The following is a 14,552-nucleotide window of genomic DNA, read 5'->3' as shown; positions in this document are numbered from 1 at the left end:
GCGAAGATTCAGAAAATAATCAAGAACGTGATAAGGAAGGATTCGGAAACTCGGAGGACCCAAATTTTGGAGCGAGTACATCTGATGGACCTCATTTTATAGCACAAGAGAATTTAAATGATCAATTGCACGGTTTAAATTTTATCAAAAAAGTTGGGTGAAATATAAGGACAACGATTGGTCCTAAGATTGGTTGGAAATTGCTGGATCCACATAAGAAACTTTTAATGTCTCGATCTCGCCATGACGAATTAGAATTGATTTTATCTCTAGAAAACCATTTGATTTTTGCAATGATGTTCTCTCCGTTATGGATACTCTTAATTTTGTATTCAACACAGATGATTACGTTTGTTCATTTACTCCTCCTAGGTTATATTAAAGACTAATCTCTTACATAATGGCAATGAGCTCCCATTGATACTGTTAACTCATTAAACTGAAATGAAAGAATGTTACGAGAGTGAGCAGTTAATTTTAGAAAAAAATCACTACCAAAAATATAAATGGAAAATTTGAGGCCACTTAAAAGTAATTGCAATTTGACTAGGCTTACAGCTTGGTTATACAAAATGTTGTTGCTTCATCTGCGAGTGGGATATAAGAGAAAGAAAAGAATTATTACTTGAAAGAAAAATTGTCCGGAACACAAAGAACTCGTTTCTGGATCCAAAAATTTCCTTTGTCAGCCTTTGGTCGATCCAAAAAATATTCTTTTACCACCTCTGCATATGAAATAAGGACTTTTTCAATTTTGTGAAAGCAATGGACAAAAATAGTGCTGATTTTTCTTATTTGGAACAAAAAGTCCTTCAATAAAGTGAGGCAAAGTTCAAAGAAGGAATTTGTATTGGGCCACAGATTAGGGAAGCGCTGAAGGATTAGGAATTTCAACAGCAACTGAAGTCAACGGAAAAAAGCGCGTGGAACGCATTCAGAAATGTATCTGGACATTCTTTAGGAAATATCATGGCTGAAAATTATCATGATATGGTGGCTAATATAATTAATTGTACCAAAAATGAGCTGCAATATGATTAAAAAAATATATTTTCTCGACTCACACCTTGCCTTTTTCCACCAAAACTCAGCGCTGTTAGAGATGAACACAGTGAGCGTTTCAACCAAGACGTTTTACATTTGGAAAAATAGTACCTAGGAAATTTCAGCAAGATCTTAGCATATTACTGATGGATACTTAATAGGGACTTACCAGATGCTAAATATTCGAGAAAATCCTATGAAAGTGCCATTTTTTCACATTTTTTAAAAATCACGATTTATTTGCTTAAATATCCTTGAACCCTTATTTAATTCGGTTGTACTAAAGAAACTAGACGTGATAGAAAACATCTGAGCCCAGATTTGGAATCAGGACGAAGAGCACCTCTATGATGACCCAGCAAAATTTCTACGGCAGAAAAAAAAAGTTTTTGTTGACTAGTGAATTTTATTGCGAGTGCCAGTGTAGATGCGAAGAAGGAACGGAAAGTAGGGTTAGAGGGATGTAGCGGGCAAAAGGTAGGCACAATTCCTAAGGATATCGAATGCGCCAACACTCTAGAGAGGAGTACGAAATACGTTCAAACCTCGGTCTGAGGCAGGCAAATTCACTGCTACGACCTTGGTGGCTGAAAAAAGACCGTATTTGAATTTCCCTCGTCTCATTCCAAGGATTATATACCGTTAGAAAGGGAATCCATTCTCCTGCGAAGCGATGGTGGCGGCGCAAACTCTGTTAGGATACTTTTTTCCCCCATAGTACATTCCAAGGTTCTAATTTAATATTAAATATAGAGATCAGGAAAAGGAAATTTTAAAAAGATCCAAAATAATGCACAAACATAAAAAAATGGATGCAGAGAGTAAATCATCAAATAAAATATTTTTACAGCGTGAATAAATCCGTAAAAGTCGTAAGGGATACTTAGTAAACTCTATTATCGATTGATTGTGATATTCATTGGAAATTCTTGCCTCTCCCAGGTGTCTCGATGGATGTCGACAAGTCTTGAAGGAGCGAGACTTCTCGAATCCCGTCGAGACTCTCAACCCAGGCTAGACTATCGCCGCGCCAAGAATATCGTCCCGACAATGCCGAGAAATGAAAGTCTCGTCCAGACCGTCGAACCGAGACTCTCGCACAGCACTACTCTTACGCCAAAAGTGTTCTTGCAAAACTTGGAAGGAGGTTTGCCGTTCCTCTAATGTGTACGAATATATCTACAGAGAATTCTCGAATCGGCCCCTTAGTGTGCTGTGTCACCCACCCTGCATTTCAGCGGGTTTCCTAGAGTCGACAATCGTAACGCTGACGACAGAGCAACCCGAATTCCATGGCAAAATATATTGTAATCAGTACTGCTATTCGAAATTTACATGCATGGTGATATGATTGTTCGATTTCATTTATTATCAATAACGTTTCTCGTGAGATTAAATACTTCATGTAAAATATTGGGAATAAATGGATCACTCTGATCTCATTGCCGCGCTGTGGATATTTTTTTGAATCCGAATAAAAAGTGACCAATTTACCAGCAGAAATTAAGCGTCTACGAGACGGACTAGGGACTCCGCTATGTGATCGATTCCCTTGGCGTTTTCCTTTCGCGTGGACTGTGGCAACAATCAACACATTAAGGTGGCGATGGCTGATGCAGAAACAGCTAGAAATTCTCTTTTATTCAATTAATTATTTATCCATTTATCAATCTACTGGGGCTTGAAATCCGTTAGGCCGGCTGAAGTGCGTGGTAGCCCGGGCGACGTAACTAGCTGGTCGAGCGAAAGCCAAAACAGCAAAAAATTTGTTTTCCGATTTTATAAATTTAATGTTTTGTATATAACTTTCTGATTACTCTTTTTAACGAAAAAAGTACACTATAATTTATGAAAAAAGGTGATGATTTACATACTTTTGAAAAACTCGAAAACTCACTATTTCAAAGTTTTTTTTTTTAATTCTCGAGGGAGGCTCCCGTGACTTTTTTTGGAAGACATTCTATTCCAAACAGGCAACACAACAGCAGTTTTCCAGGGTAAATATTTTGCCTTGAGCCTTCTCTGTCGATAAATAATTATAAACTTACAGACATTTAGTATTATAAGTTTAATAGCGAAACGGAGTGAGAAAATATTTCTAGTTCCAATTTTTCATGTGGAAGTAATATTTATTTTTCATCACCTGTGAAGGAATGTATAATGTATGGGAGAGACGTTTATAGCTATCATTTCAAAGATATCTTTTCCTCTCAACCCTTGAGGTGACGTCACGCTCGTTAGCCCACAGCGAACGGAGTGTTGTCCGAAGTCTTGAGGAAATAATTTCCCGAGGCGCTGCAAGAAAGAAAAAGGCGGCATCTAATTTCATGTTGCGTAATTTGCAATTTTTTTGCTCACATTTATAGCCATAACCCCATTGTAAATGATTAAATGTACAACTTCCACTATTTCAACCATCACACCTTTTACCATGGCTGCAGTACCATCATCCCTTATGGATGGATCATCGGGATGGATATCTTTCTTTTCCACATAAATTAATACAGCCTCGGGTTATTCTGCATGGTGAAATAAATATACGATAACTTCTTCTATTCCACATGCCTTCATTAGGCACAACCTCGACCGGTTTCAACACTTTCACAGGATTATTTCCCCCTTCCCATGACTCGGAAGTATTGAAACTGGTGGAGGTTGTACCAAATGAAGCTGTGCGGAATAAAAAAATTTCAACATATTTATGAAAGTATGAGCACGTTCCGCTTGCGAGTTAGCTCACAAAAAATGAAGATATATTCTACATTAGTTCAATAAAAGTATTTAACCTAATCTCCTCCAATTCCTTTCAAATTGTGTATTTAGTGACTCATTATAGCAAAGAAAAGTGCCAATTGGTCGATGTCCAACTATCCGTAAAATTTAACCATCAAACGGCTGTAAAGAGAAAGATTTTAAGATCAACGGTAGAACTTTGTGGTTATAGCCATACTTGAGAACAACTGATTATAAGGCAAGGAACGGTTAAGTAGCGAAGCTGGAAATAATTTTTTTATAAGAGAGGAAATAATTCCCCGAGGGACCAAAGAATAGCTCGCAACACTGATTATCATCTTACCTTGCTACAAGCGGGGGAATTAACTTTGACGTGAATAGGAAAGTCCAAGGGAGCGGGAACTCACCTCGTTAGAGGCGGAATGCCGTGATCGTTATGAGCGATTTTTTACTGTATGTTTTACTATGCGTACTATTAAAAAGCAAATTACTAGCACAGGCAACTCGCACTCCACCCTAGCTCTCCTTGAAGCAAATTTCTGGCAGCGTTCCTAATTGAATAATGCTATAGTTCTATGTGGCTGATTTGTGTGACTTTTAGAACCCCAGGTAAATGATTCTCAGCTTTAATAATGAATATTTCATAACGAACTCATTCATTAAAAAAACATTTTGCTCTATATCCTATATATTATTTCTACTGTATAGACACCTTTTCTCAACTTAAACGCCATCAAACTCTACAAACGAAGTACCAAAATGCACAGAATTTATCAGAGGACATGCAACGGCATATTTTACTTCCTAAATATTGCTATTGTTTCCTAAAATTGGTTTTTAAAAATTAAAAAAATCGATTAAAAAAATAATCGATTCCGGCAAGATTGTGATCATCCTAAGAATACAGTTAACGCCGTCGGATCCCACCATGCCTTTTAATTTGACTCGCAGACAATTTCCCATTAAGGTTTCCTTTGCGATGACTATTAACAAGGCTCAGGGTTAGACTTTGCAAAGAGCTGACTTATTCCTGCCTGACACTGTATTCTTTCATGGCCAACTTTATGTAGCATTCTCTAGGGTAAGATCTTTTCAAATTATTTTTGTAAATATTAAGGAAAACGCTAAACAAGCATTAACAGAGGAAAGTGTAATTACTTCCAATGTTGTGTTTAAAGAGGTCCTCTTACCTCAATTTGTACATGAACATTCCAATTAAATTTGTACATAAGACCCTGCCTTTTTTTCTACATTTTAAAATTAGAAACGCGCCTATCCTTCTGTGGACCTGCATTGAAAAGAGCGGGGGAAGCCCGCTGGGAGCGGGCGCATCACGCTCGTACTCTTATTATATCAGAAGGGAGCATAAGTGGTGTCAATCATCAAAAAATGTTATTGTGGTTTGGGAAAATCATTTTTTTTATTGAAATGAGATAATGACTGATTTAATGATTGAGGCTTGCATGATTAAATCAGCGAAAGTCGCCTCCTAAGAGCAAATGAAGGTTTTGCTTAGAGCAATGAAATATATCCTTCAGCAACAATTCATTTCTGGCAAATAATGACCGAGTATTATGGAATTGGAATAGATACAATAAACGCTAATACGTACGGATTCAAATAGTGGTTCTTGAAAAATATTATCAGGGAAGAAAGAAAGACGAAGAAGGAAGAAGTATTTTACGCATTGATATCAATCGCATTCAAACACTTATTCTTTAATACCCCTGATCTGTGCTTATTTTGCGACGAAAATCTCTATGGCGAAGTATCAAGGGGCGAAACCTATCTATTGGCTTTCATTACGAGAGAAAACTCTTCCATTATATTACGTGAAAATTAAGTTTAAATTTTTAACATTTACTTCAAAATTTACATTATGTGTGTGAAGTTCAAGTATTCAGGGTCTTTTCCTTTCCTTGCCACAATTCTCAAATCGTTTCATCACTACTATTTGTAAACTTTTCCTTAGCTGCAGTCATTACCTTCATTACATACTTTTAAGTGTTTGGAATTTACCTCTAATCGCCACAGAAGTTATGGTTTTGGTAGCGGAGTGCAGAGCTCACCTCTGACTAAGCCGCAGTCGTTTTAAGTTCAAACATTCATTGACAGTTCCTTTTTCTTGGCCACGTCTCACTTCTTTACCTCTAATGCGCTCAACAAATAACAACACGTGAATGCTTCCCGTAATTGATTAGCACAATCTCTGTACTTATGTATGATGAATAACATGTACAGGGTGGGGAAAAACTGTGTCACGAAACTTTAATCCTGGATAGCTGATGCCAGTGAATTGAGACCCCAGCGGGGTCCTTAGTAGGTTGCAACGCACAGCGGGCGGGACCCAGTGATACTGATCGGCCTACGCACCCGGGGAGGGGAGTGGAATGGAAAGGAAAAAGGATGGAGGCGCCGCCACGTTAGGAGCCCGTCGACGCCTCCAGGGTAGGGATAGGAATGGAAGGGTGGGATAGGGAATACCCTCCCCGCTCTGAAAGCGACCTCCATTCGCTTTGACAGTGGATACGGGGGTCCCAGGGCGGGCCCCGCAAAGGTTACGCTCTCGAGGTCCGGGAACCAAGTCCGAGACTTATACGCTCGGCCTCTCGAGAGGGGGAGGACAGAGGAAGGAAAAAGGAATGGAGGCATCGCCGCGATGAGAGCCCGACGATACCTGCAGGGAAAGGACGGGGGAGGAAGGGCGGGGACGAGGAGTCCCGCACCGTCACAAAGGCGGGCGGGCCCTACTATCAGCGAAACCAAGCGATACGCTATTAATATTCTACCAATTCTAGTAGATTTTCCTATAAGGAAGAAAAATCTATCGATCGAATCGGTAGATCATTCGCTTTGACAATGAAAACGAAACCCTTGGGTCGGGTTCGCTGGATACACTCCTGAGGCGAGGACTATAAGCGATTAGCTTTTTTCCTCGCCCGCAGAAGGGGAAGGACAGAAAGGAACAAGTGAAGGAGGCGCCGCCGCGATAGGAGCCCGACGACGCCTCCAAGGAAAGGACGGGGAAGGAAGGACGGGACGAGGAATCCTGCACCGTCACAAAGGCGGGCAGGTCCTACTACTAACGAAACCAAGCAATACGCAATTAATATGCTACCAATTTTAGTAGATTTTCCTATAAGGAAGAAAAATCTATCGATCGAATCGGTAGATCATTCGCTTTGACAGTAGGAACAAAAATTATGAATAATGTTTACGTCGAAAACGCACAATTATTTAACTACAGAAACTTTGAGCCTAGCGATCCGATTGGCCGCAAGTTTTCCCAGTTGCCGGATGCCTTGTATGCATCGCACGCTTCTGCAGGCAAAGCATTCGAAGTCAGGAGTTGTCCACGGCATCCGGCAACAGGGCAAACTCACACCCAATTTGAGCGGTTGTGCCAAAGTTTCTGGAGTTTAAAAATGGTGCGTTTTCGACGCAAAATCATTCATAATTTTAGCTCCTGTTGGCATCAGCTAGTTAATTACCTTCGGTGCGTGTGCTGTCCCATTGGAATCTTGTGTCCCACAGGGCAGGAGCCCGTCTTGTAGTGGACGTATGTCGAGCACTTCTGCGCCAAGAAGCGATGCGAGTTGATGGACTCAGCGAAGAATTCCCAGGATCGACTGTGAGAGCACATGCCGGCCGTCACTGAGGAATAAGAGTGGACGGAAGTAAATATCAAGTACAAAAACAATAGAAAAACGCTTAAAATACAGCCAAAGAAGCACAAAAAAGTAAAAAAGAATAGATTTTAATCATTCGGAAATTTAAGCATTGGTGCAGGTTAAATCAAATGTATAAAATCTAATGTATAAAATTCTCGTGTCACGCTTGTTTGTTTCCAAACTCCTCCGAAACGGCGGCACCGATTCCTGTGGAATTTGGTGTGCATGTTCAGTAGGACTGAAATTATTTTGTAAACTATTTTTCATTCTTCTCCAGGGCCCATAAAGGACTGAGATGGGCCCTGAGTTATTTCCGTAAGAAATACATGTAAAATTCGTTTTTAATGACTTCAATTTAATTTAATGACTTTAATCGGGTGGTTTCCTATTATTTTTTATTGCCTAAATCGAAAGATTATTACTCATGGAGTACGTATTTCACGCTTTTAGATTTTTAAATGACGATATCTATTTTTCGCAATTAAATCAAAAGTGAAAAATTTCAAGCGCGCGAAACCGCGACGGGTAAGTATGAATGCCGGGAAAACTCCCGTGTGACGTCGATCTGGTTCCCGCTGCGGCAAGTGAGGTGACCTTGGGGCGAGGCTGTGAGCGCTGATACGACGCAGGATGCTAGCAGGTAGCAGAGTACCCTACTAGCAGGTAGTGCTTGGCTTAAATAAGGATTATTAATACCTTATCAAACGAAGAAAACATTCCGACCTTAGCCAGTTTTAATAGGTGGTTATTAAGATATGTTTCCCTGAGGTCTGTGCCTCATGCATGCGTTGGTAATCTCAGACGATGTAAAACTCCTATCTAGTCGTATAGAAACTAAGTCCCTGTGACGTCACGTGGAGTGGCATCGCATGGGCGCCAATCTGGCCTTTTTCAAATGAGGATAAAATTGACCATTGCCATTCGTCTAAACCGGTATTTCTAAAACCAAATAATTTGTATATTATGAATACGCTAATGGCGGGTAACGAATCGCAATCTGCCTTTCGTTTTCTTTGATGAAGGAAACTACCCTATTTAATTCCTTAATGGGGGTGTTGATGCATTGCCAAACGATTGATGTTAACAATACAGCCAATACAGTAAAAAAACTGAACCCCAAAATAATGGAAATTCACTTGATAACGGAAAACGCCCTCTTTTTACCTGACGCCATTTCTTTCATCGTCGTCATTGGTCCGGACGTAGAAATATAGTATTGTAATTATAAGATAATGTTCAATTATAAGAAAAAGTTCATCAATGCATCAGGCAATCCATCACAGCGTTATGAATTTTTGGTATAAATTTTCGCCATTTGCAAAGGCTGTTCTTTGACAAAAAGTTACAGCTTAAACCAATTTTATACGCTGTACGGTGCTTATCCAGTAATTATTTGAGGCCTTCAGGTGGGAAAAAATGGCAGATTTTTTAGGCCCAGCTAGGTTTCTGGGTTGTCCTTTGCGTCGATTCATCTTTGTGATGACTTTCGCCGGCATTTCAGCGCGCGTCTTCAGGTTTGAAATGTCGGATGCAAGTTTTTTGAAAGTCTCGTATTGGCTTAAGGCCCTTCAAACCTGAAGATGCCTGTTGTAAGGCCAGTGAAACGGTCATCACGAAGATGAATCGACGAGGGTGACAACCATGAGATCTACCTTCGTCAATTGGATAACTTCTCTCCTTACCCTTCCCTAATGGTGCAAATGATCTTAGATATCGGTCACCTCCTCCAAATACCATGCCATAGTAAGTGAAGTTTTTGTGAAAGGAGTTAAAGCCAAATTTATCCGGGTGTGAAGATAATACTACAACTGAAGCGAGAGTCGGTAATTTCTTCTCTAATTTGATTAAACGATCGCTAATAACGACTGGCATTAACCTCCTGGAACAGTGGCGTAGCCAGGATTTTGAAATAGGGAGATTTGCCGAAAAGTACTCCCTCGGAAAACTGTGGGAAATTTTTGATGCTTAAAAACGTCTTTTATACTACTTAAAAACAGTAATTTTGTACAAGGATTATTTAAATGAAGTAAAGACAGTGGTTTTAAAGGCTCAACGGGGGGTTGTGACCCGGAAACTCCTCCCCCTCCGTTGCTACCCCACTGATCCTTGTATCATCTACTCACCGAAGTCGTAAGAGCATCCAGGCTGCCGCATGTACCCTCCGTTCGGGTAGAAGTCCACATGCCCGACGGGGAAGACCATTCCGAGCCAGCCGCCGCAAGTGTGGATCACGTCAACGAAGTCGGCATCGCTCCTGTCAATGCGGTTCGAGGAGTCGAGCACTGTGAACAAGGGACCGGCTGGATCCAGACCTGCGAAAGGCGACGGTTCAGATGAAAAGATCAGTTAGAGCCGCATGTTATTCTAAAAAGGTGTTGTGCAAGCTAAGGGAGGTTTATTTGGTGCGAAGGCTTCCGCGGTGCGCTGGTAATGTAGGCTGAATTTTCCGACCTGAAGACGCCTGCTGGAATACAGGAGAAACTGTTGTCCCCAACGCAACCACGATGCGGTGAAACCCGGGAAATGCAGCCTAAATTAAGGGAGGTTTATATACCTCGCGAAAGTTAATGACATTGCACAGTAGAGCATGACTCGATTGATGGTTAATTCTTAAAAGAAGATTTACCTCCATGAATCTAGAAAAGATTAAATGGTGCACTCCAATGCTGAACCATAGGCGGTCAGTGACGCCGACATGTACAGCGTGGAGATTAGCAAAATGTTGTGGAGAGGTCTGCATGAGAATCGTTAACTTGAGCTAGTGAGCACGCATGGATATCCTCAGTTTCATAACGACGCGTGCAGACCAAAATTACTAACCTTGTAATCTTACTACCAGTACGGTGTACCAACTCTCAATTATTTTCACAATGCAATGCTTACCCTACCAATATTCAAAGTCAATGGCTGTCGCGGGAGAAAGGATAGGACCGGTGTGCTAAAGTTTACGATTCTTGCTGTCTATATGACCTAAGGCAACATGAAAGCATGCCATTTAGTATGGCCAGCATATACATCTACGTACTAATCCGCAAGCCGTCCCAAAAAGAGTGTGACTGAAGGTATCAGGACACCAGTTGGTAATAAAAAACGTTGCACGTCGGAGATAGCTGACAACTGAGTCCCACATAGCACTTATTAAAGTGTTTTATTCGAAAGGAAAACGAATACCTATTCGTTCGGCGATCTAATTTTTTTTTAAATTCTATCGTTCCTGCCAAATCCAGAAATATATTGAGGCTCTGAGTTGATGTCCTCCGTGTCACTATGATAGATATATGTTCTTAATGGTGCCTAGCAATATAAGCTTAGTACGTAGCCTTCAAGTATCTAGCAACTCCCATTAAATTCTCGTGAAAGCTGAGTAATTTCTCCGTGTCTCCTCTTAGCAATGTTTGACGAATCGCGCGGCTTTACATTTCATCAACTTTACGGAACAAGTTTTTCTGAACCCGATCCCATGTGCATGCTGGATATTCAAGGTCTGACGTGTGTGAAGTTGTACGTTCCTATGTTGCAGTTCCTAGCCGTGTTGAACATTTTTGTCTCGTCGGGGAGCGTGAAGCAGGTAGCCGTCAGATACATCCGACCCTCGGTTTTTAGAAACCAAAAAAAATCATCCTGTCACATAATCGTCTGGTGCATAATGCTGTAATCTTACACGTGAAATATAGAAAGGAAAATACTCAGATGGCCGTATAATTCTCCCACGGCTCGTCCACCTTGCAAGTCAAAATTGCAAGTGAGATGCTATGCGGAAAGGGAGAGAAATTCACCGCAGCGACCAAACACCAGCCTCTAAACCGGAAAGCCCAAATCTTACACACACACTCACTCACAACAAATATACAAAACAAGTTCCTTTGTGGGGCTGTAGGGACCTCCACTAAGGATTCTTGCTCCACAAAAAAAAAATCATTTGTCATTACACGTGAAATGTCATTTAAAATGTTTGAGACTGGCTGGCGATGCGTTCATCTTGATGGTGAGAAATTACAGGAAGTATTGTCGCTCGCTAATCGCTTTCCGGCTATTCTAACGACATGGGCACGTAGGTTGAGGTAAACAGGTGTAGAAACAGTGAATGCAAAAAGTATTCGGATATCCTTTGTTTCCAACCATTATTGCTTTTTTGGCTCCGTTGTACTTGTTTTTTTTTGGACTCAACGTGGATGTAGCACTATCATTCACAGCTTCGGCAATGGTTTACACGCTGAAAGAACGAGGAACTGGCACAAATTTGCTGGAAAATGAGTCCTATAGACGAATATGAAAGACTATCGCGCGCAAAATGTATTCGGGCACTCGATGCACGTCGATTTACCCACGTTTCTCGGAGCGAGCCGGTGTCAGCGCTGCCTAGCTGTGGGCTCACACCCTTCGTCTAGGCTATGGCGAGGCGAGGTGCATATTAGACAAAGCGGCGGCCAAATGTATAGACAGGTGTAGGACGAATGGCAACTGAGACGACTGAAGCTGAGCGACAGCTCATTATTAGACTCCATAATCAGTAAAATTCACTGAATCAAACAGGTGGACCTATCGGACGACCAAATTTAACTGTTGACGGCGTAGTAAATAAATTGGGGAAGACCTCTACTGTTCTACACAAGCCCCGAAGCGGACGTACACGGAAATTGATTGTCAATGAAAACCGATTCATTGTGAGGAATATCAAGATGGATCCTATAACCAGAGCTCCCAAGGTAAACTACAGAAGCGTGGTCTTATCTTATCTGTGAGTACCGTCCGGAATGAGTTGAAGCACAACGGATAACACGGCCGAGAAGCCAGAAGTAAGACGCGGATCAGCGTGGTCAATCGCAAGAAGCGATTAGATTTCGCACAGAACATCGATCTGAGCCTCTAAAGAGTGGGTAATGGAATTGCATAGTTTTTACTGACGAGAGCAAGTACAAAATATTCAACTCCGATGGCTGTCAAGTGGTCAGAATAGTACTGAGCTTGATCCCAAGAACTTGAAAGCAACGGTGAAACATGGGGCTGGTGCTGTGATGGTGTGGAAGTGCATTAGCTCGTCTGGAATGGGTAATTTGCCCACTGTGAAAGTATTTATGGACTAAAAGATGTACATTGAAATACTGAAGCAAATTTGCAAGTTAGAGGCTAGAAAATGGGATTGAGAAACAAATTTATATTTCAACGGGACAATGATCCCAAACAAACGGCAAAGAATATAAAGCTGTAGATTGTGTATAACACTCCCAAACAGATGAAAACCCCTTCACAATCCCCAGACCTCAAGCATAGAGTATCTGTAGAGTATCATTAAGACAAAAATAACGGAAAGGCATACATCAAATAAGAATGTCATCGAGACTGCTTGATGGAAGAATAGATCGAAATACCCTCTAGTGTCACATTCAATGCCTAATCGCCTTCAGGCAGTACTTACAGTCAAAGGGAATGCCTCAAAATATTAAGTATTGCGTACATTATGCCATGTGACTTAATATAACATAAAAATCCAGGTTTCAGAATGGTTATTATGCGACCCAGTTGAAGTTATTTATCTTTTTCGTTTTTGGTATCGAGAGTTAATTTTTTGTTGCTGTGCTGAACTGCATGCATGAATAAAGAGAGTCCATAGTACACACATTTTAATCTACAAACAAACGAACGACGCGGAAAAATGGAAGTTTTAGCTTTAAACAAGAGCTGTCCGAATACTTTTTTCTCTCACTGTATATTTAACTACTTTGCAAGCACTGGAGTAACAGCTTGATTTTATCAATTAATTGCCCATCAGTTCTTATCCAAAATTTAATTCCATTTAAAAAAAAGTAAGTATAGATGAAAATAGTGCGCATTACACCGTCGATTTCGTTGTATTTTCACTCTTGAGTCACTTCTGTGTTGAAAATAGTCGTCAGATATCATTTTCAGCTATAATCATACAAGTGAAATTTAACTTTCAATCAATATTTACCTGTGATGCGTCCGACTTTCCTCCCGACCATTGAGTAAAAGTGCTTTCCAGTGATTCCTACAACATGTGCGCCCAGGCTGTGGCCAATCAGGTGCATTTTAGATGGGTCCACTCCTCCCTCTCTCATCAAGAAAGTCGCGAAGTTAGCCACGAACTGGGCCACCTGCGAGAGTTGCATCCTGACGATGAAGTACAGCCAGTTCTGGGAGATGGCGGACCAGTCGATAGCGATCACGTTTCCCTCGTGGAAACCCAGGTACACTGGAGGACGAAAAGAGGTCGAGTTTAACCCATAGTTACGTGGAGGGGGTTATATCAACAACCCCTGGACTTGTCGCTTGGTTGCGATTTAGCTCCGTGACGCAGAACACTGATGTGGACCTAATCAATTGTTCTGCACACTTTCACTCATACACTTTGCCATTTTTGAGGGAATATTATTCCAAACTATAGGATATGAAATATTAAAACTAATCTGGTTACTACACTACCCCACTTGTGCTACAAATATGCAAACTGCAATTATTTTTTTTCGCTCAGTTGCCCATTCTTTTTGTTCTTTTGTTGGCAAAAAGCAAATAAGTTCATACCTTTCATCGAAATACGTATGTAAATTTCAAAAAGTACCTACCTGAACATGTAAAAAATACAAGCACTCCATACTTATTGAGTTCATTGGTCATGAAAGTGTGTCTCAAGGTAGGGAAGTACTATCCCAAGGACGACCAAAGCGTCGAACTATCCTATCCGGCGAGTTTTTTTCATGAAAATGGTACAAATGGCAACGCTGGATCATACAACGACGCTGGATCGTAATTCAGATCCTGATCATCTTGACAAAAAAATTCGATTTTGATACTTCCAAACTCGCCGGTTTAGATCCATGAAATAAGTAAGGCACATTGTTAATAATACTCAGGATTGCGCGGTTCAATACTTTCCGCCAAGGTCACAGAAGAAACTCTGGCAGCATAGAGGGAAAATATCGACGAAAAATCAAAATTTAGAAAATCTGAATGAGGATAATGGAATCCTTATATTTTTTTCAGTTGACCCCTTTTAGGCGATATAAATTTTCCAGCTACGTATCCAACTTTAGCGCCATTTTCATGAAAATACCGTGATTTTTACATTCTATACAATATTATTTTTTA

General features: G+C 40.7%; 1 protein-coding gene across 1 annotated transcript in view; it reads right to left on the bottom strand.

The window, feature by feature from the left end:
- Positions 1-3,152: 3,152 nt before the first annotated feature.
- Positions 3,153-14,552, bottom strand: part of LOC124163768 (phospholipase A1-like) — a 29,208-nt gene continuing 17,808 nt past the window's right edge. Inside the window, exons 4-7 of the mRNA XM_046540852.1 lie at positions 13,399-13,659; positions 9,572-9,760; positions 7,269-7,431; positions 3,153-3,339 (exon numbers count right to left, since the gene is read on the bottom strand). Coding sequence (XP_046396808.1) covers positions 3,282-3,339; positions 7,269-7,431; positions 9,572-9,760; positions 13,399-13,659 — 671 coding nt within the window. The 3' untranslated portion in view covers positions 3,153-3,281. The remainder of the gene's footprint in view (positions 3,340-7,268; positions 7,432-9,571; positions 9,761-13,398; positions 13,660-14,552) is intronic.

The sequence above is a fragment of the Ischnura elegans genome, chromosome 8 (assembly GCF_921293095.1).
Source record: "Ischnura elegans chromosome 8, ioIscEleg1.1, whole genome shotgun sequence".
NCBI lineage: Eukaryota > Metazoa > Arthropoda > Insecta > Odonata > Coenagrionidae > Ischnura > Ischnura elegans.
Note: the sequence above shows the minus strand (reverse complement) of the source record. Positions and strands in the feature narration are given on the sequence as shown.